This window comes from Phyllobates terribilis, unplaced genomic scaffold (assembly GCF_046119375.1).
Source record: "Phyllobates terribilis strain yellow unplaced genomic scaffold, ASM4611937v1 Scaffold_13__5_contigs__length_258822181, whole genome shotgun sequence".
NCBI classification, from domain to species: Eukaryota; Metazoa; Chordata; class Amphibia; order Anura; family Dendrobatidae; genus Phyllobates; species Phyllobates terribilis.
In genome coordinates, this window is record NW_027362773.1 from 57,040,589 (window position 1) to 57,058,906 (window position 18,318).

Here is an 18,318-nt window from a genome sequence, read left to right on the forward strand (position 1 = left end):
TATACCAGGAAGGGGCCCATCAACTGTATAGAATCAGATTTTTACGCATACATTGCAATTCTTTAACATAGGAAAATTGGCTTTTTTTTAAGCTTGTGTGAACTTAGTGTTAAGCTGTTTGGCAGATGGTATTTTCTACCTCCTTCTCTGAAGCAGCTCGTCCACCCAATATGTTCATCAACCCAGTAATTCCACTGAATGAGAGGAAAATTAATATACTGTAATAAGCAGATGCCCTGGGAAAGGGCTTCTAACTCAATACATTACCAAAACACTACCACTTGGTTTGAGATTTGTGTTATTCTCTCTCAATAAAACATTCCTTGACCACCACTGGAGGAGACATCTTTAAAGGCAGCATCTAGTAGAAGCAATTGCTATGAGGTCTTGGCTTAATGACAAAATGCCACAAATGGGGATTATCTGGAGCAAAGATAGTGGTCCAGGGCTACCCAGTGGCCTGATGCCACCCAATCATGTCTTATTCACACGTCCTGAATATACACATTTTTTTAAAAAAACTTTTAGTATCTTGTAAAATCCATAAGGATGAGCGCTCAAAAAAACAGAGAAAATGTCAAATAAAATTAATTAGCAAATAAAATATTTAAACATTATTTTGACAGCAGTGTCTTATTTTATAGTATGCACCTACGATGAATTACAGGAATTAGAAACCAGTCTCTTACAATTATCTTGGAAAAGTGCATGGAGTTCCCCTTTAGCTGCATTTTACATACCCATCCTGGTGGTTTCATAGAGTTCCCCTTTAGCTGCATTTACATACCCTGCCTGGTGGTTTCATTGAGTACCCCTTTAGCTGCATTTTACATACCCTGCCTGGTGGTTTCATAGAGTTCCCCTTTAGCTGCATTTACATATGTAGCCTGGTGGTTTCATAGAGTTCCAGTTTAGCTGCATTTACATACCCTGCCTGGTGGTTTCATAGAGTTCCCCTTTAGCTGCATTTTAGATACCCTGCCTGGTGGTTTCATAGAGTTCCCCTTTAGCTGCATTTACATACCCTGCCTGGTGGCTTCATAGAGTTCCCCTTTAGCGGCATTTACATACCCTGCCTGTTGGTTTCATAGAGTTCCCCTTTAGCTGCATTTTACATACCCTGCCTGGTAGTTTCATAGAGTTCCCCTTTAGCTGCATTTACATACCTAGCCTGGTGGTTTCATAGAGTTCCCCTTTAGCTGCATTTACATGCCTAGCCTGGTGGTTTCATAGAGTTCCCCTTTAGCTGCATTTTACATACCCTGCCTGGTAGTTTCATAGAGTTCCCCTTTAGCTGCATTTACATACCCAGCCTGGTGGTTTCATAGAGTTCCCCTTTAGCTGCATTTACATGCCTAGCCTGGTGGTTTCATAGAGTTCCCCTTTAGCTGCATTTTACATACCCAGCCTGGTGGTTTAATAGAGTTCCCCTTTAACCTTTTTTTCTGCCAAGATCAGATTTTTGTTGGGCTCCTTAATAGTACAAGCAGAAAAGGGAAAAGTAGAACTGATACTTCCTTCTGGTAATTCAGCTTTAATTGCATATTTATCAGTGTTGTTAGAGGCAGACCACAGATAGAGTCAAGTGCTTACATTTAATTAGGAGACAATAAGTGAGATGGCCACATGGAGGTTAATTGGGGTCAGTGAGCAGCGATAGATCCTTACCTAACCAGTCATTAAACTTCTTAACCTCAGACGGCAGGCCCAGCTCTGTGAAGTCGCCTGTGTGCAGGAGGATGTCCCCGTATGGCATCTGGATACCATCTGTCCTGGAGTGTGTGTCAGAGACGCAGACAAAACGCGTGTGGCCGGCTGGTTTGGGGGTGTCATAAGGGATGGGGTCTACCCTGGAGCAGAGATAATTAAATGAGTGTTAGAACTCGGAGACAAGAAAGAAACAGAAACAGCAGCTGAAAAGGCAGAAAGCAGAGATCAATGGGAAACCTCATTAATGTACATTTCAAGGCGTAGTTTCACATTGGATAAAAAGCATGTTACAAACTCAGCAGACCAAATACAAGTAATGTTAACAATATACACTACATTATGCAAAAGACGTCTTCAAACCTCAAAGTTTTGACAGCATTTCATATAGACCAATAATTTGGCAGATTAACACAATACATGTACAGTAATAAAGTGATGATCAGCATGACATATTGGTGAGTTCAATTAAGTTTAGCAACTTTAATTGATGAAGAATACATACTACAGTGAATGCCACCAGTTACCAATGGGCCCCACTGACTTACAATAGGATCTGTCAGGTTATGCCATGAGTCAGGTAAAGAGGTTGTCCACTACTTGTACATTGATGATCTACCCCCGCCGAGCAGCTGTTATCGCGAAGGCGGCTGCAAGTACTCAGTTGTGGAGCTGCTCCATCTTCTGATAGTGGCCGTCGCAGGGTACTACACATCCGCCTCCTATTGATTTGAATAGCAGGTGGATATGCAGTACCAAGACTCAGCCACTACCAGAAGATGGAGCAGCGCGGCAAGCGAGCACTTCTAGCCCCCGCCGCCGACACAGATGACAGCTGATCGGGAGGGGGAGGTGCAGGGTGTCAGAACTCGGCCAATCATTGATGACCTAGCTTAAGGATAAGTCATCAAAGTAAAAGTAGTGGACAACCTCTTTAATGCAGCTTCATTAGCATTAATTGGTCAGTCAGCTCATCTGCCCCTGTCATGCACAGGATCCTAAATTCACAGCATATAGCACAACCCAAAAAGTCAGATCTAGCACATCAAAAATATATACACTTTAACCCGATTCATCAAGACTGGCCCTGTTCACACCAGTCTTGATGAGGAGGTGTGCTGGAATCAGATGCTCCGTGATGATTCATGAAGAGGGGTAAGCAAACGAATAGTGTGCAACTCTGTGTGCATCTTGCCACAAATCCTACTCCAGTCACGGCAGGAGTAAGATTTATGGTGTAGTGAATGAATCTGACAGGTGGCGGTTGCCCAGCCCCTCTCCCGCAAACTTGTGAGAATGCTCTCATGGTATGAGAAGTGAGAATGCAAAAAGTCTCAAAATTTTAGTGCAGCCTCGAGTTGTGCCAAAATTATGTGACTTTTTGAAGCTTTTCAAGCAAGAATACTGGTTTTGATGAATCAGGACATTTTTGATACAGAAACTTTTACTATCAATTTTACAGAAGAAAAATAAAAAGGGCCGATACATCAAGACTAGCCTAATCATCCCAGTAATCATGTTATGCCGCTGTCAGTGTATGTAACATGATGTACAAGAGCAGCGGCTTTGTACATCTCTACCTCCCTGACAATGCGCAGTAAGCCAAGTGTAAGCATCCCGGCTTCATCAGCACGCAGTGAATGGCAGGGAAGCAGCGGTGGCATAGGACTCAGCCAACCATTACAGCAGTGCTGACGTAAGGCTCAGACAGCAATTACAGCAGTGCTGACGTAAGGCTCAGACAGCCGTTACAGCAGTGCTGACGTAAGGCTCAGACAGCCATTACAGCAGTGCTGACGTAAGGCTCAGACAGCCGTTACAGCAGTGCTGACGTAAGGCTCAGACAGCCGTTACAGCAGTGCTGACGTAAGGCTCAGACAGCCGTTACAGCAGTGCTGACGTAAGGCTCTGACAGCCGTTACAGCAGTGCTGACGTAAGGCTCTGACAGCCGTTACAGCAGTGCTGACGGAAGGCTCAGACTGCCGTTACAGCAGTCCTGACGTAACGCTCAGACAGCCATTACAGCAGTGCTGACGTAAGGCTCAGACAGCCATTACAGCAGTATTGACGTAAGGCTCAGACAGCCGTTACAGCAGTGCTGATGTAAGGCTCAGACAGCCGCTACAGCAGTGCTGACGTAAGGCTCAGACAGCCATTACAGCAGTGCTGATGTAAGGCTCAGACAGTCATTACAGCAGTGCTGACGAAAGGCTCAGACAGCCGTTACAGCAATGCTGACGTAAGGCTCAGACAGCCGTTACAGCAGTGCTGACGTAAGGCTCAGACAGCCGTTACAGCAGTGCTGACGTAAGGCTCAGACAGCCGTTACAGCAGTGCTGACGTAAGGCTCAGACAGCCGTTACAGCAGTGCTGAGGTAAGGCTCAGACAGCCATTACAGCAGTGCTGACGTAAGGCTCAGACAGCCGTTACAGCAGTGTTGACGTAAGGCTCAGACAGCGGTTACAGCAGTGCTGACGTAAGGCTCAGACAGCCATTACAGCAGTGCTGACGTAAGGCTCAGACAGCCATTACAGCAGTGCTGACGTAACGCTCAGACAGCCATTACAGCAGTGCTGACGTAAGGCTCAGACAGCCATTACAGCAGTGCTGACGTAAGGCTTAGACATCCATTACAGCAGTGCCTACATAAGGCTCAGACAGCAATTACAGCAGTGCTGACGTAAGGCTCAGACAGCCATTACGGTAGTGCTGACGTAAGGCTCAGACAGCCATTACAGCAGTGCTGACGTAAGGCTCAGACACCCATTACGGTAGTGCTGACATAAGGCTCAGACAGTCATTACAGCAGTGCTGACGTAAGGCTCAGACAGCCATTACAGCAGTGCTGACGTAAGGCTCAGCCAACCATTACAGCAGTGCTGACGTAAGGCTCAGACAGCCATTATGGTAGTGCAGATGTAAGGCTCAGACAGCCATTACAGCAGTGCTGACGTAAGGCTCAGACAGCCATTACGGTAGTGCTGACGTAAGGCTCAGACAGTCGTTACAGCAGTGCTGAGGTAAGGCTCAGACAGCCATTACGGTAGTGCTGACGTAAGGCTCAGACAGCAATTACAGCAGTGCTGACGTAAGGCTCAGACAGTCATTACAGCAGTGCTGACGTAAGGCTCAGACAGTCATTACAGCAGTGCTGAAGTAAGGCTCAGACAGCCATTAAAGCAGTGCTGACGTAAGGCTCAGACAGCCATTACAGCAGTGCTGACGTAAGGCTCAGACACCAATTAAGGTAGTGCTGATGTAATGCTCAGACAGTCATTACAGCAGTGCTGAAGTAAGGCTCAGACAGCCATTACAGCAGTGCTGACGTAACGCTCAGACAGCCATTACAGAAGTGCTGATGTAAGGCTCAGACAGCCATTACAGCAGTGCTGACATAAGGCTCAGACAGTCATTACAGCAGTGCTGACGTAAGGCTCAGACAGCCATTACAGCAGTGCTGACGTAAGGCTCAGACACCAATTAAGGTAGTGCTGATGTAATGCTCAGACAGCCATTACAGCAGTGCTGACGTAAGGCTCAGACAGCCATTACAGCAGGGCTGACGTAAGGCTCAGACAGCCATTACAGCAGTGCTGACGTAACGCTCAGACAGCCATTACAGCAGTGCTGACGTAAGGCTCAGACAGCCATTACAGCAGTGCTGACGTAAGGCTCAGACATCCATTACAGCAGTGCTGACGTAAGGCTCAGACAGCAATTACAGCAGTGCTGACGTAAGGCTCAGACAGCCATTACGGTAGTGCTGACGTAAGGCTCAGACAGCCATTACAGCAGTGCTGACGTAAGGCTCAGACACCCATTACGGTAGTGCTGACATAAGGCTCAGACAGTCATTACAGCAGTGCTGACGTAAGGCTCAGACAGCCATTACAGCAGTGCTGACGTAAGGCTCAGCCAACCATTACAGCAGTGCTGACATAAGGCTCAGACAGCCATTACGGTAGTGCAGATGTAAGGCTCAGACATCCAATACAGCAGTGCTGACGTAAGGCTCAGACAGCCATTACGGTAGTGCTGACGTAAGGCTCAGACAGCATTTACAGCAGTGCTGACGTAAGGCTCAGACAGTCATTACAGCAGTGCTGACGTAAGGCTCAGACAGCCATTACAGCAGTGCTGACGTAAGGCTCAGACACCAATTAAGGTAGTGCTGATGTAATGCTCAGACAGTCATTACAGCAGTGCTGACGTAAGGCTCAGACAGTCATTACAGCAGTGCTGACGTAACGCTCAGACAGCCATTACAGAAGTGCTGATGTAAGGCTCAGACAGCCATTACAGCAGTGCTGACGTAACGCTCAGACAGCCATTACAGCAGTGCTGATGTAAGGCTCAGACAGCCATTACAGCAGTGCTGACGTAAGGCTCAGACAGCCGTTACAGCAGTGCTGACGTAAGGCTCAGTCAACCATTACAGCAGTGCTGATGTAAAGGCTCAGACAGCCATTACGGCAGTGCTGATGTAAGGCTCAGACAGTCATTTCAGCAGTGCTGATGTAAGGCTCAGACAGCCATTACGGCTGGCTGAGTCCTAGGTCACCGCTGCCTCCCGGGATATGCGTCGTACGTCGATGAAGCTAGGGGTGCGTACTCCCTGCACATTGTCAGGGAGGCAGAGATTTGTAAAAAGCCATTGGTGATGCAGTTCTTGTAAATTTTGCTACTCATGCCCGCAAGGGTGTTCTAACATGATTAGTGGGAAGAGGTGTTATAACATGATTCGTGGGATGGCAAGTCTGGAGAAAGAAACGCCGTCATGACTAGTCACTCACTAATTAGCATATCGCCAGCACAGTTATAAAATGTTTTTTTTTGCAATATGCAGAAATCAATTAGACTATGAAACAGAATTGTTAGGGAGGGTAATAACATAAGAAATACATGGTGGCGGTTTGGGGGCACCTGGGCAAGCGTCAGGTTCCCATTAAACACCTATACTGCCCACACAGACTATAGTCTTGTTAAATTGTTATGTCTATCCTATCTGTATTAAACAAGCAGCACTGATGAATGATACATTTTAGTAGCAAATTTTGAAGTCAGGAAAGCAATTTCAGCAGCTTCTATATCAAAGGAGGGCAAAACCCACTGGCGAGGTCAACATGAGGATTAAAAAACTGTCCCTGGAGACGGGTGGCTTCCTGCTCCTCATGCAGTCAGTGCAATATATGGTGCTTGTTGCAGTCACTGACAGCATGAAGTTCCAGCAATCCCAGCAGGACCAGAGATGGTGTTGTGCAGCTCCTGTCTCGCTCGCGTTCAAAAGAAACCAATGGAGACAGCTCCAAACCCTGCTGCAGACAAGCACGTTTTAGCACAGCATTCTTCTCAGTAGAGACTTATTTTTAGGTTTGGTGCTGCTGGGTCTACCTGGGGGAACGCTCGCTACTGAAGTGGACACCACCTCCAGGCACACACATAACTAGATTTGTGCATCACCCACCAGTTGGAGTCTGGACCCAGTGTTGAATGTTGGTGACTTCTAACTTTTGTAGTTGGCTCCTAAGTCTCGCTTACATTTGACCAGGTCTGTGTTACATACAATACTTCATCTCGGTTGGCAGCTCGCACAGCCCACATTTTAATACCACTAGGCTGATGAACATTGTACAATACTTTATTTCTACTTTCCACTAGCATTATCCTGCTTTATATTAAAACCCTTCATAAAAAAGAAAGCAAATTATTCTACATTTATAAGGATTTGGGAAATATGAAAGAAATGTATAATTGTGCTTCACGCTCACAGAAGGCTAGTGGGACTTCATTAAACTATTTTGAATCTTTAGCGTCCGACTTTGTGTCTGTTATGATGCAAGGCTCGGGTTAACTCGGTGCTAGGGAAGCCAATCGGTACAGAACACAGAGGCATGGATCAGATTTCATTACGGGAACCAAACATCTGCACTGAGATCTGTCACAGACACGTGAAGTTATTCTGGGGGAAGCTGGTCATGAAATCTACCATACAATAAACCCAGATGTACAATGTACAAAAATGGATTGCAAAACTTTATAGGAAAGTACTGAGGGCAGCATATGTGTACATAAGTTTCTATAGAAAGAGGCAATATAATTAAAATAATTAATGAATTTATATTCAACAGGTAAAAATAAATGATCAGTAGAATCCATTGCAGAATTAAAAGGGGTTTTCCCACAAACAAAATTAATTTTAAAGTTAATTTTAATCAATAGATCTTGGAATGATAATAAGTTCCACAATTGGATGTGTTTAAATACAATGTTCCTGTGCTGAGATAATCTTATAAATGTGCCCCTGCTGTGTACTGTGTAATGGCTGTGTCTGACCGTACAGGAACATGGTCTGATCATACCACAGCTCCTGGGCAGGGGAGGAAGCAAAATAGTATACAGACAGCACACACTTTGACAAGTGACACATCCCTGAATTCTGTGTTTCAGCCTCCTTCTCCTGCTGTCTTGAGATTACATAGCAAAAACCTGCTGACAGATTCCCTTTAAAGGGTTGTTCTCATGTTGAAGCTTCACAAGGCCTCCGTCTTCTTCTGCATTATTGACAGCACTGGGATTGTGATGACCCACTATGGTAAGCAAGGTTCTCACAATCCCTTGTGGGTAGCGGAACGTAAGAGCTCTCATAAGGGCTCAGCAGCTGATGACCCCTGTCAGGGTAGAAGAATGGCTGGGGCACTGTCAAAGCTCTCACAAGGGGAAAGCAACTTAGGAAGACAGAAGGGGAGAAAGTGGGTGAAGCCAACAGGGAGAGGAGAGCAGGTCTAAAAAAATGAAAAAGTGATGAACAGAGGTTATCAGGAGATAGCAGTCCTGAGATCCCAGCTAACTCACTGTAAATAATGCTACAATAGTATATTAGCAACAGCGCATATTCGGCCTCTACTCTAACACAGCAGCAATGGCTGGTCACATGCCTGTGTGTGGTATTAAATCTACATGGCCAAGAATACAAATCACCAGTCATTTATGGACAGACATGGAGTCAGCAGAGAATGCTAGAAACGTCATCTCTGAGGCCTGCTTAATAGTGCACACAACTCTGCAAGATTAAAAAATGTATAAATGATAAGCTGCTACGCCATATTTAAAAACAGCTCATCAATCTCAAATACTGAAGACTTCCAATATGCCTTCAGTATATGATTGGTGGGGGTCTGCCTCCTGGGAGTGCTTGTAATCGGCACAATGAAGGGGTCTTTATTGGGGCTGCTTCTGTACCAAGTACAATGGTTCATAAACCGTGCAGGGCACACAGCTCCGGATGGAGCACTGCTGCCACTTCATTGAGAAGGCTATCCCCCCGAGGCCAGACTTATCAATCACACATTGATGGCCCATCCCAGAGAAAAACCAGCAGAGATTGAGTTAAACTTTCATAAAAAGTATTAAAAAGCCATTCTTACATGGATTTTCAAAGTAAATACACGGGCTTTATCAAGTCTAAAATCTAATTGGTAAGAAATGCAGTTTGCATTGTGAAATCTGGTGACATTTAGGGTATGTGCACATGACGACTTTTTCAGGCGAATTCCGCCTGAAATCCTTCTGACTTAATAACCGCTTAAAAAAAATACTAAAAAAAAAAATTAACATATACACGGCAGTGTCAAAACAGTGTGCTATGCATATGTTCAGTTTTTTCGTTTTTTTTTTTTTAAATCACTCCAAGCATTGAAGGCCAAGAAGCATCTAAAAGATGTAGTGACCTGGCCATTCTTCAGGCCGCTCACTAGTCTACTGTATATATACAGTTAAAAAAAACAAGACGCTTCAGAAAAAAAACTCAGCCGCGGGTACGCCGGCCTCTAAAACATATCGTGTACATATACTCTTAAGGGATCTATTTTAATACATAATCTGAAATTTTTTAAATTTTGCCCTTGTGGCCTCACATGATTTTTGTACATTCTTTAAGAACATTATTACTCTTGATTTTGCAATTTTATGACACAAACTTTACGATGATAATACTAAATGAGGTGGCTGCAATAATAGCGACTGTATGGAATTGTGCAAGAAACTGTTCTTTAATATAACTGCTGAGCCTCATATGTAAAATAAATGGTAGGCCTGGAGGAAGCCAGACATCCTTGTAAGATGGATGGAGAACGCACAAGAAAGAGAAAAGTCAGCCAGGACGGAAAATACATTTTCCATAACTAAATCACAGTACTGATTCCAATATATGGGGTATTTATAAGGGGACTGAATTTTTTTATGGGGTCGATGGCAAACTCTCTACCCAATCGACAGCAAATTAACACACTCAAGAACGGTTTGTTTTTTGCTTATTCTTCTAGAAATTTTCTGCATCGTCTTGTACTCCATTATCGCATTCAGTTCTATTATTTGCCAGGATTAAGCCACTGTATATAATAATAAATCCACAGTAATTATATTTACCTGTACGGCAGCCTCTGCTATATTATTATTGTTTATCTACACCAGGAAAAAGTGTCATCAGGAGAGTCTAATACCCTGTATAAATATATATACAGCTCACAGCCAAAATCTCTTCCCAGGCTTTTTATTAGAAGGGTTTCTAAAGGGCATGAGGCCATCCATAGCAATTTGGGGAAAGTCAGGTTTATGCTCAATTGTGTAAACTGCGCTTCCTAGGAGAAAATAATGCAATGACCTGGACATATACAAGTAGCTGCTTTTACTGCTTTGTGAAATACAACTTTAGATTTCTGTGATTTTCTTTAGATTCCAGATGCTCATTTACCACCATCTATGGAAATTGTATGCCTCTAATCTGCAGGCATGATAAAGAAGAGGTAACAGTTGTTGGCAAATCATCACCTACCTGTAAGGCAGCAGAAAGTATGGCCTAACTCTACCACCATCCTCCGATACTTAAAGTATATCATAAATACATTAAAGTCAATCTGATTAAAAGCAAGTTTTATTCTGCAAATCTAACTAGGTTCAAAACTCTGTTCTGATTAACTTCATGATTTATTTTTACCAGTCAGGGCTCTATAACTCCTTCACTCCCGTGCGAACGGAAAAATATTCCAAGTGCGGTGAAATATTGTTTTTTGGATTTTTTATTTATCATGTTCACTAAATGCTAAAACTGAACTGCCATTATGATTCTCCAGGTCATTATGAGTTTGCAGATACCAAACATGTATAGGATATTTTTTATTTAAGTGGTGAAACAAATCCAAAGTTTGTTAAAACAAAAAAAGTCGCCATTTTTTTCAAAGACCCGTAACGTCTCCATTTTTCGTGATCTGGGGCTGGGTGAGGGCTTATTTTTTGTGCGCTGAGCTGACGTTTTTATTGAGACCATTTTGGGGTAGATCTGATGTTTTGATCGCCTGTTTTTGCATTTTATTGCAATGTTGCAGCAACCAAAAAAACGTAATTCTGGAGTTTGATTTGTTTTCTCGTTACGCTGTTTACTGATCGGATTAATTTACTTTATATTTTGATAGCTCAGACATTTCTGAACACAGCGATATCAAATACGTGTATTTCTCATTTTTTGTAATTGTTTTATGTTAAATGGGGCAAAACGGGAGTGATTTGAACTTTTATTTTTTTTTACTTTTTTAATATATTTTTGCAAATTTATTTTATTTTATTGCTTTTATTGTCTTCAATAGTCTCCTAAGGAGACTTGAAGCTGCGATCATCAGATCACCTGTGCTACACTTAGCAGGGCTTCAGACATGTTATGTGTAGCATAAATCATGATCTCCTATCAACGCCGGCTGGTGATTTACCATGACTGGCACAGGAGTCTTCTGCAGACCCCCGGCTGTCATGACAACCCATCGGCGCTCCGATATCATGTGACAGGGGCACCGATGGGCGTGTCTTATGACGCTCTTCCGGCCAATGCATGTTAATTGCCGCTGTTCGAGATTGACAGCGGCATTTAACATGTTAAGAGGCACAGGTTGATCGCGAATCCACCTGTGGCTGTTAGATGCATATGACAGCTGATCAGATCAACTGTCATATGCAGGGAAAGATGCGGGCTCAGTGTCAGAGCCCGCATCAAAGGCAAGTACGCGACCGATGACGTACCTATACACCATCAATCGTGAGGGGGTTAAACCAATAACATGGCTTTTGGCTCTTGAAATAGCAAGAAAGCAAAGGCTCATTGCTTTGAAATCTTTTAATACATATGCTAGTGAGCTCCAGTGGTAGTCTGGCCAGTAAACCATGCCCTTCTTCATATTGACTGGCAGTTCAAGCGCTGTCAAACTCACTCTCTTCAGCACTTTAATACATAATGTAGACTTGAAGGCAAATTTTCTGTATATGCTGTGTGCAGATTTGACAAATTTAAGGGAATCTGTCAGCAGGCTTTTGCTATGAAACTGGCAGGAATGTTACAGGTGACTAATGGTTGACTTTATATTTATTGACAGTTGGGTATTTTTAGGTGGGAAAAAATCCTCTTTAAAAAAAAAAAAAAAGTTTATGACCAATAAGGACCACTATGAAAGCAAAGTTCTGAGAAATATCTCTCTCCATCGAGGACACTGTAATGGGCACTATGAACACCCTTCTATTGGAGTATAATAGTCCCCATACATAGAGCACCTGTTAGGCGTCATAAACCTCAATCTTTGCAAAGCTACTTCGGAAACGTCCACCAACCCAACCAGCACCGCACACAATGTGTGGCAGCAGAAGACAGTTTATCAGGAAAGGTGAGATATCATATTGCCATTGCTGCCAGTAGATGCGCTGCAGATCCTCCAGAAAGGTAACAGGTTCATTTCCACGAGAGGCAGGCGAATAGATTTACTCCTGTGTGCAGACAGCAGCGCAGCCGTCCCTGACAGCAATTGGTGCAGACAGATGCTGAAACAGAATTGATCTTTGTAGCAGAGAGCAGACTGCAGTTATCATCTTCCGGACTGCATTGCCAGCATAGAATCATAGAATCATAGAATGGTAGAGTTGGAAGGGACCTCCTGGGTCATCTGGTCCAACCCCCTGCTCAAAGCAGGATTCACTAGAGCATCAGAAATGCCACTCAATCTCAGTCCTGTCTACTGAGGACAGTGAATCATCTACAATTGTATATGGTATATGTTATAGTGATTGTCTGTTGGGGGCAGAGATGTACGAGCCTGGTGATCACTACAGGTAGGGAAAATAGAATTGGTGCCGTGTGCCAGAATTGTGGCGAGATCAGTCACAAATGTAAAAGTAAGCCTCAATTGTGAAAACATGTGGATGTTTTTGGTAAGACATGTTAAAGAGATGGGGGATGAAGAGGTGGGTGGAGGGCTCCACAGCCTGACACATTTACTATCATTTACATATCAAGATACTCAGCACTCCAAAGTTAATGAAATATATTTTCTATTAAGGCAATGCAAAAATATTCAGTGATGTTTCAGCCCTAAAATATCGGCTTTCATCAAACCTGGATTGGTTTGAAGTATGGCAGATCTTGGATTAGCAGCGCGATAGGAGATACAATATCAAATTGGGTGGTGTTGGGCGCCGAAAAGGCACTGAATATTTTCGGATTGCCTTAATAAAAAATATATTTCATAAACTTTGGAGTGCTGAGTATCTTGATACATTTATTTGCACAGAGTGGAACCCCTGCTCGAGCACCCATGATTTTCTTCTTTTCCTGCACTGGGCCCAACGTCCTGCACTGGGCCTGACGTCCTAGAGGAGGAAGAGAAGAGGGATGGCTCCTTGCCTTCCTCCGTGCACATCCCGGGATGTCAATCACACTTATGGGCCCAAAGTCCCGCAGGGTCGCCCGACGTCCCGCAGGGGGCCCGACGTCCTGCAGCAGGGTCCGACTTCCTGCAGTGGGCCCGACGTCCTGCAGTGTGCAGGAAAGAGGAGGAAGAGAAGAGGGATGGCTCCTTGCCTTCCTCTGTGCACATCCCGGGATGTCAGTCACACTTATGTGGACGTGATCCCAACGCGCTGTTGTAGTGGCAGCAGTGCCGGACTAGTTCGCAGGCAGGGCAGGGACAGTTACATTTTGCTTTAAACACATACATTTAGCATTTAGGAATAATACAGGCATCATTAAAGAGGGGATTAGCTGGACAATAAAGTGCTTCTAATACCTTCTAGGGGTAAATCCTGATGCTAGGTTCTCTTAAAGCACTGACAATCTGTTTCTTATAAATTTTGAGTTTCTGCATCAGAATGTAGTGGGGAGCTATTGAAAGAACTAACCTTCCTATGCAAACACTTGTTAATATTTGTATCACCTCCGAATCAACACAAATCAATATGATGGCCTCAATGGCACATAGTATCAGTGAGCGGTAGCTTAAAGAAGCACTCCCACTACCTTTTTTTTTCTTCAGTAAATGTGTGTATCTGCATGTAATGTAGTATGAGTGTATTAATATACTCACCTACCGCAGCTCTCTCCGGGGTCCAGCACTGTTCTTCTCTGCGTGACCCGGAAGTGGCTTTTACAATGTAAGTCTATGGATCGTCAGAACGAGGCCCCATAGGCTTTCATTGTAAAAGAGACTTTCGACTCACACATAGTGAGCTGGGTGTTCGGAAATGCGGTGATGTCCCTCAGAAGCACAGAAAAACGGTGCTGGACACAGGAGAGAGCAGCAGTAGGTGAGTATATTAATACACTCACACTACATTACATGCACATACACACATTTACTGAAGAAAAAAAAAGTTAGTGGGAGTGCTTCTTAAATGCGAAGTCCAGGCAGAGATGTGGTGAAGTATAGCATATATTACTATAGGCTCATGCCTCCATGCTTTTTATGTATAAGGATAATATGATTGAGTTCGAATGTGCTTCACTTTACTTGAATGTGTTTAAAGCACCACTCCAGTGTTTTTTTATTGCACCGCTGGAGTGGTGCTTTAAATGTAAGTCCCCTGCCAAGTCTGATACTCACCTTCCAGTGTCTTCACCTGTTTTTGCCAGTGCTCAGGTCGGTTTCTGGCAAAAAGTGACCTGCCGGCAGCTGCAGTGTTTCATGGAGCTGTGCGGAGGTCACTTTCCAATAGAACACTATAAGAGCCTCGTTCTGGCCTCGCTCTGGCTCTCAGACTTGCATTGGGAGCTTGTGACATAGCTTCTGACTTCCGGGCAACCAGAAGCTACTGTCACAAGATGGCGCCGTAGGACCGGGGCGGTGCTGCAAAACAATGAAGACACTGGAGGGTGAGTATATGACAGGGGGCTTAGATTTAAAGCACCACTGCAGCACTGAAAAAAAAACTGGAGTGGTGCTTTGAAACCACAAGCCTGGACAACCTCTTTAAAGAAGTTGTACAGTACTTTATATTACCCCCACAATGTATCCCCCCGGGGCCCCTAAGACTTTTTGTAATTACCTTATGTTGCTGATAATGCCTGTGAGCGGCGCTATCGGTGGGGGTAATCTAAAGTACTCGACAACCTCTTTAACTTTTAGCTCTCTTAGGAGACTTGAAGCTGCAATCATTTGATTGGTTGTTCTATGCACTGCAATACTTAAGTATGTAGTGAAAATGATGGGCATCACAATAGTACCAAGATGGCGGTAATGTGGACCATCAGCAGGCACCAGCTGCCAATGCAACCCATTGGCACCCAGTGATGCAATCAGATCTGGAAATGGAATGCCCTGGGATCACCATATCTAAATGCCGCTGTCATAGGTTGTTAGAAGCGGATACTGGCTATATAACACAGCACCATTAAATCACACATCAGTAAGGGGTTAAACTGATCAGCTAATATTTTTCTTTAAAGGCCTGAACGCAGCGCATGTGACTGCTGTTGCCACTCACTGGTCTCAGTGGTCACACGCTGACTGTGCCACCATCAGCGCCGAGGACTGGCGGCAGCAGAAACGTGCCGGTAATCAGAATGCCATCCCTGCCTGATAGCTAACAAACACCAGGGACACATTCCCGGGGATTTACCAGGCTGTGGTGACTGAAAATCCTCAATACTGGGGTTTCATTTTATGCTTTCTTTATGACATTTGCCATACAGATTAATTAATTTTACATTTTAACAGCCAGAACTTTTATGGGCTTGGCGATAACAATATTTTTATTCTCTTCTTGATTTTTTAAGGGAAGAAAAAGGGGCCAATTGTAATCATTTTTTTTTATATTTTTAAAAACTTTCTTTAAAAAAAAATGTTTACTTTAGTCCCCTCAGGGAACCTAAGCCTGTAAACCTGTGATCATCTGAGCGCTTCTATTACATAAAGCAGTACAACATGGGGTTAGTCGTGGTCTCATGAGCATTTCCAAGGTCGCAGAATGATAGGTCCCTGTTAGCCGAATTTGCAGTTTCAGTTGAATATGTCTTGAGAACAGATCAATTCATGAAAGCATTTATGCATGGAGTTCATTACCATTCAGATAAAAATAAAGGGATGTACTTACATGTGGACATGAGGAGGTTGGAATCTGCTTTGGTTGATGTTATAGTGTGTGAATGCCTGGGTGGGATTGGAACTATATTCGTCCACCGTTACTGTCACTTTGCCTTGCGAGGGAATACCATGAGCCATCCTTTCTTCTTATAGACATGAGCAAATCACAGCGTGCAGGAACAACAGAGGGAAGCGGGCGTCATGTGTCCACCAACTGCGAGCCCCAGTGATAGGTTCATCAACACTGCTGGAATCTGAAGCAGACGGAAAGTTATTATTAATTGGTCTTAAATTAACATATATCAATGACCTACCAAATAATTATCCAAAATAAAGCCCTTTTATATTGAGAACCTTGTGAGGAGATGTTTATAGGGCTGGCACCATGAGTAAAGAGTCCAAACGCATCTACATAACCAGCATGAGAAAAAGTGCAAACCACGATGAAGCCACCCAGAAAAAAGCTACATGGTAGTCTCTGTAGACACTCCTAATTTTTAGGCTACATACTTCTAAAAACTCATTATACTGTGATTGAAAAGGACACATCTTCGAAATAAGTCAACCACAACTAGAACCCATATCATCATATTAATCATTACATAATTATCTGAAAGCTCCGAAAGTCCTATATAGAATGATCAGAATCCTACAGTGGATAAGGTTGGCTATAAACATGCACAATCATTCACGCGACAACCCCTTCGGACGATCCAAATGCAGATCAATAGAAGAAAGGATCCATGAGGCCACCGGACACCCTGACTGGTTATCTCAGAGGAATCAATAGAGCAGATAAACTGAAATCAGATTTCCGATTTTGGTTTCGCCTAACAGGAAAAATTGGGAAAACATGAAAGATACATCTGCCATGTCCGTTTTTTTTCTCAGACAGAACCATGAAGCTTCATAAATCAAAGTGTCGGGTCCACAAGACTCGGAGCATAACCCACTCTCATCCATTTGCAGATCAGACTCAGTAATAAAAGTCTATGGGCATCCATTAAAAACGGATGAAACACAGAAGACAGACTTTTTGCTTCAGTTCTTTGTCTGTGTTTCATTTGTTTTCAGCTAATACATTGCGAAGAATTAATAGATAAAACACACGGGAATTGGATGTTTCACCCCCAGCAGTTCACCCCCAGCAATTCGCCCCCGGGTACATTTCGCTCCTGCACATTTCATCCCCAGCATTTGGCCCCCAGGATGTTTTGCCCCCGCACATTTCACCCGCGCACATATCGCCCCGGACCGGAGGAAAAACGTGCGGGGGCGAAATGTGCGGGGGCGAATCTTCCTGGGGGCGAAATGATAGGGGCGAAATGTGCGGGGGCGAAATGTACCTGGGGGCGAACTGATGGGGGCGAACTGCTGGGGGCGAAACTCCCTATAACCAAAACACACACATGTACACACAGATTATCTCATTCACTTTTTAAGAAAAAATGAGAAAACAGAAAGGATGTCACATGAGAGACGGACGTAAAATGGAAACTGATGTATGAATGTAGCCACCTTACAGTGACATTACGTTTCTCTGTTAGGTTATGTGCACACGATCAGGAATTGCTTGCACCTCTTGGCAGCAAAAACACTGCAGAAATTCCGCGCGTTTTTGCTGTTTTTTTTACATTTACATGTGTTTTTTGTGCGTTTTTGCCTGCGGACTTGCCATGCGTTTTTTCCAATGCATTGCATAGGAAAAACGCAGGCAAATCTGCACAAAGAATGGACATGCTGCTTCTTTTTCCATACATGAAATCCTGTCAGGAAAATTCCTGATCGTGTGCACAGATCTTCCAAAATCCCATAGAAAATGCTGGGACAAGGTTTGGAATGCGTTTTTGGGGCAAATCTGTGCAGATTTGCCGCAGCAAAAAAACATGAAAAACCGCACCGTGTGCACATAGCCTTACTGTTCAACTGCATTACTATGGATGGCACGGGACTATGGCAGCTCATGGATTCTTGTGTGGTGTGCCCAGAGGAAGCACATTATTAATCTGCAAGTAAACTGAAGATGCCGGCCATGACCCATGAGCAAAAGACAAACTATATTATTTAAATATTTTAGGCTGCTTAATTTCCTGAAAATACTTTTAATTGTTCAGTTACACCTTTGTATAGACTTTAATGTTATCCCATCCATCCCCATAAAGGAAATTTAGAAGAGACTTTGTGCTAAGTGGATACTACTGCAGTTCAAAAATACTAAATCT

The 18,318-nt window shown here is 43.7% G+C and overlaps 1 protein-coding gene across 2 annotated transcripts in view; it reads right to left on the reverse strand.

Annotated features, from left to right (window-relative positions):
- The window catches only part of MPPED2 (metallophosphoesterase domain containing 2), a 198,764-nt gene that overhangs the window by 147,540 nt on the left and 32,906 nt on the right, over nucleotides 1–18,318 (reverse strand). For both annotated transcript variants that reach the window (XM_073658081.1, XM_073658080.1), the window contains exons 2-3: nucleotides 16,107–16,350; nucleotides 1,669–1,850 (exon numbers count right to left, since the gene is read on the reverse strand). In XM_073658081.1, coding sequence (XP_073514182.1) covers nucleotides 1,669–1,850; nucleotides 16,107–16,234 — 310 coding nt within the window. In that variant the 5' untranslated portion in view covers nucleotides 16,235–16,350. The remainder of the gene's footprint in view (nucleotides 1–1,668; nucleotides 1,851–16,106; nucleotides 16,351–18,318) is intronic.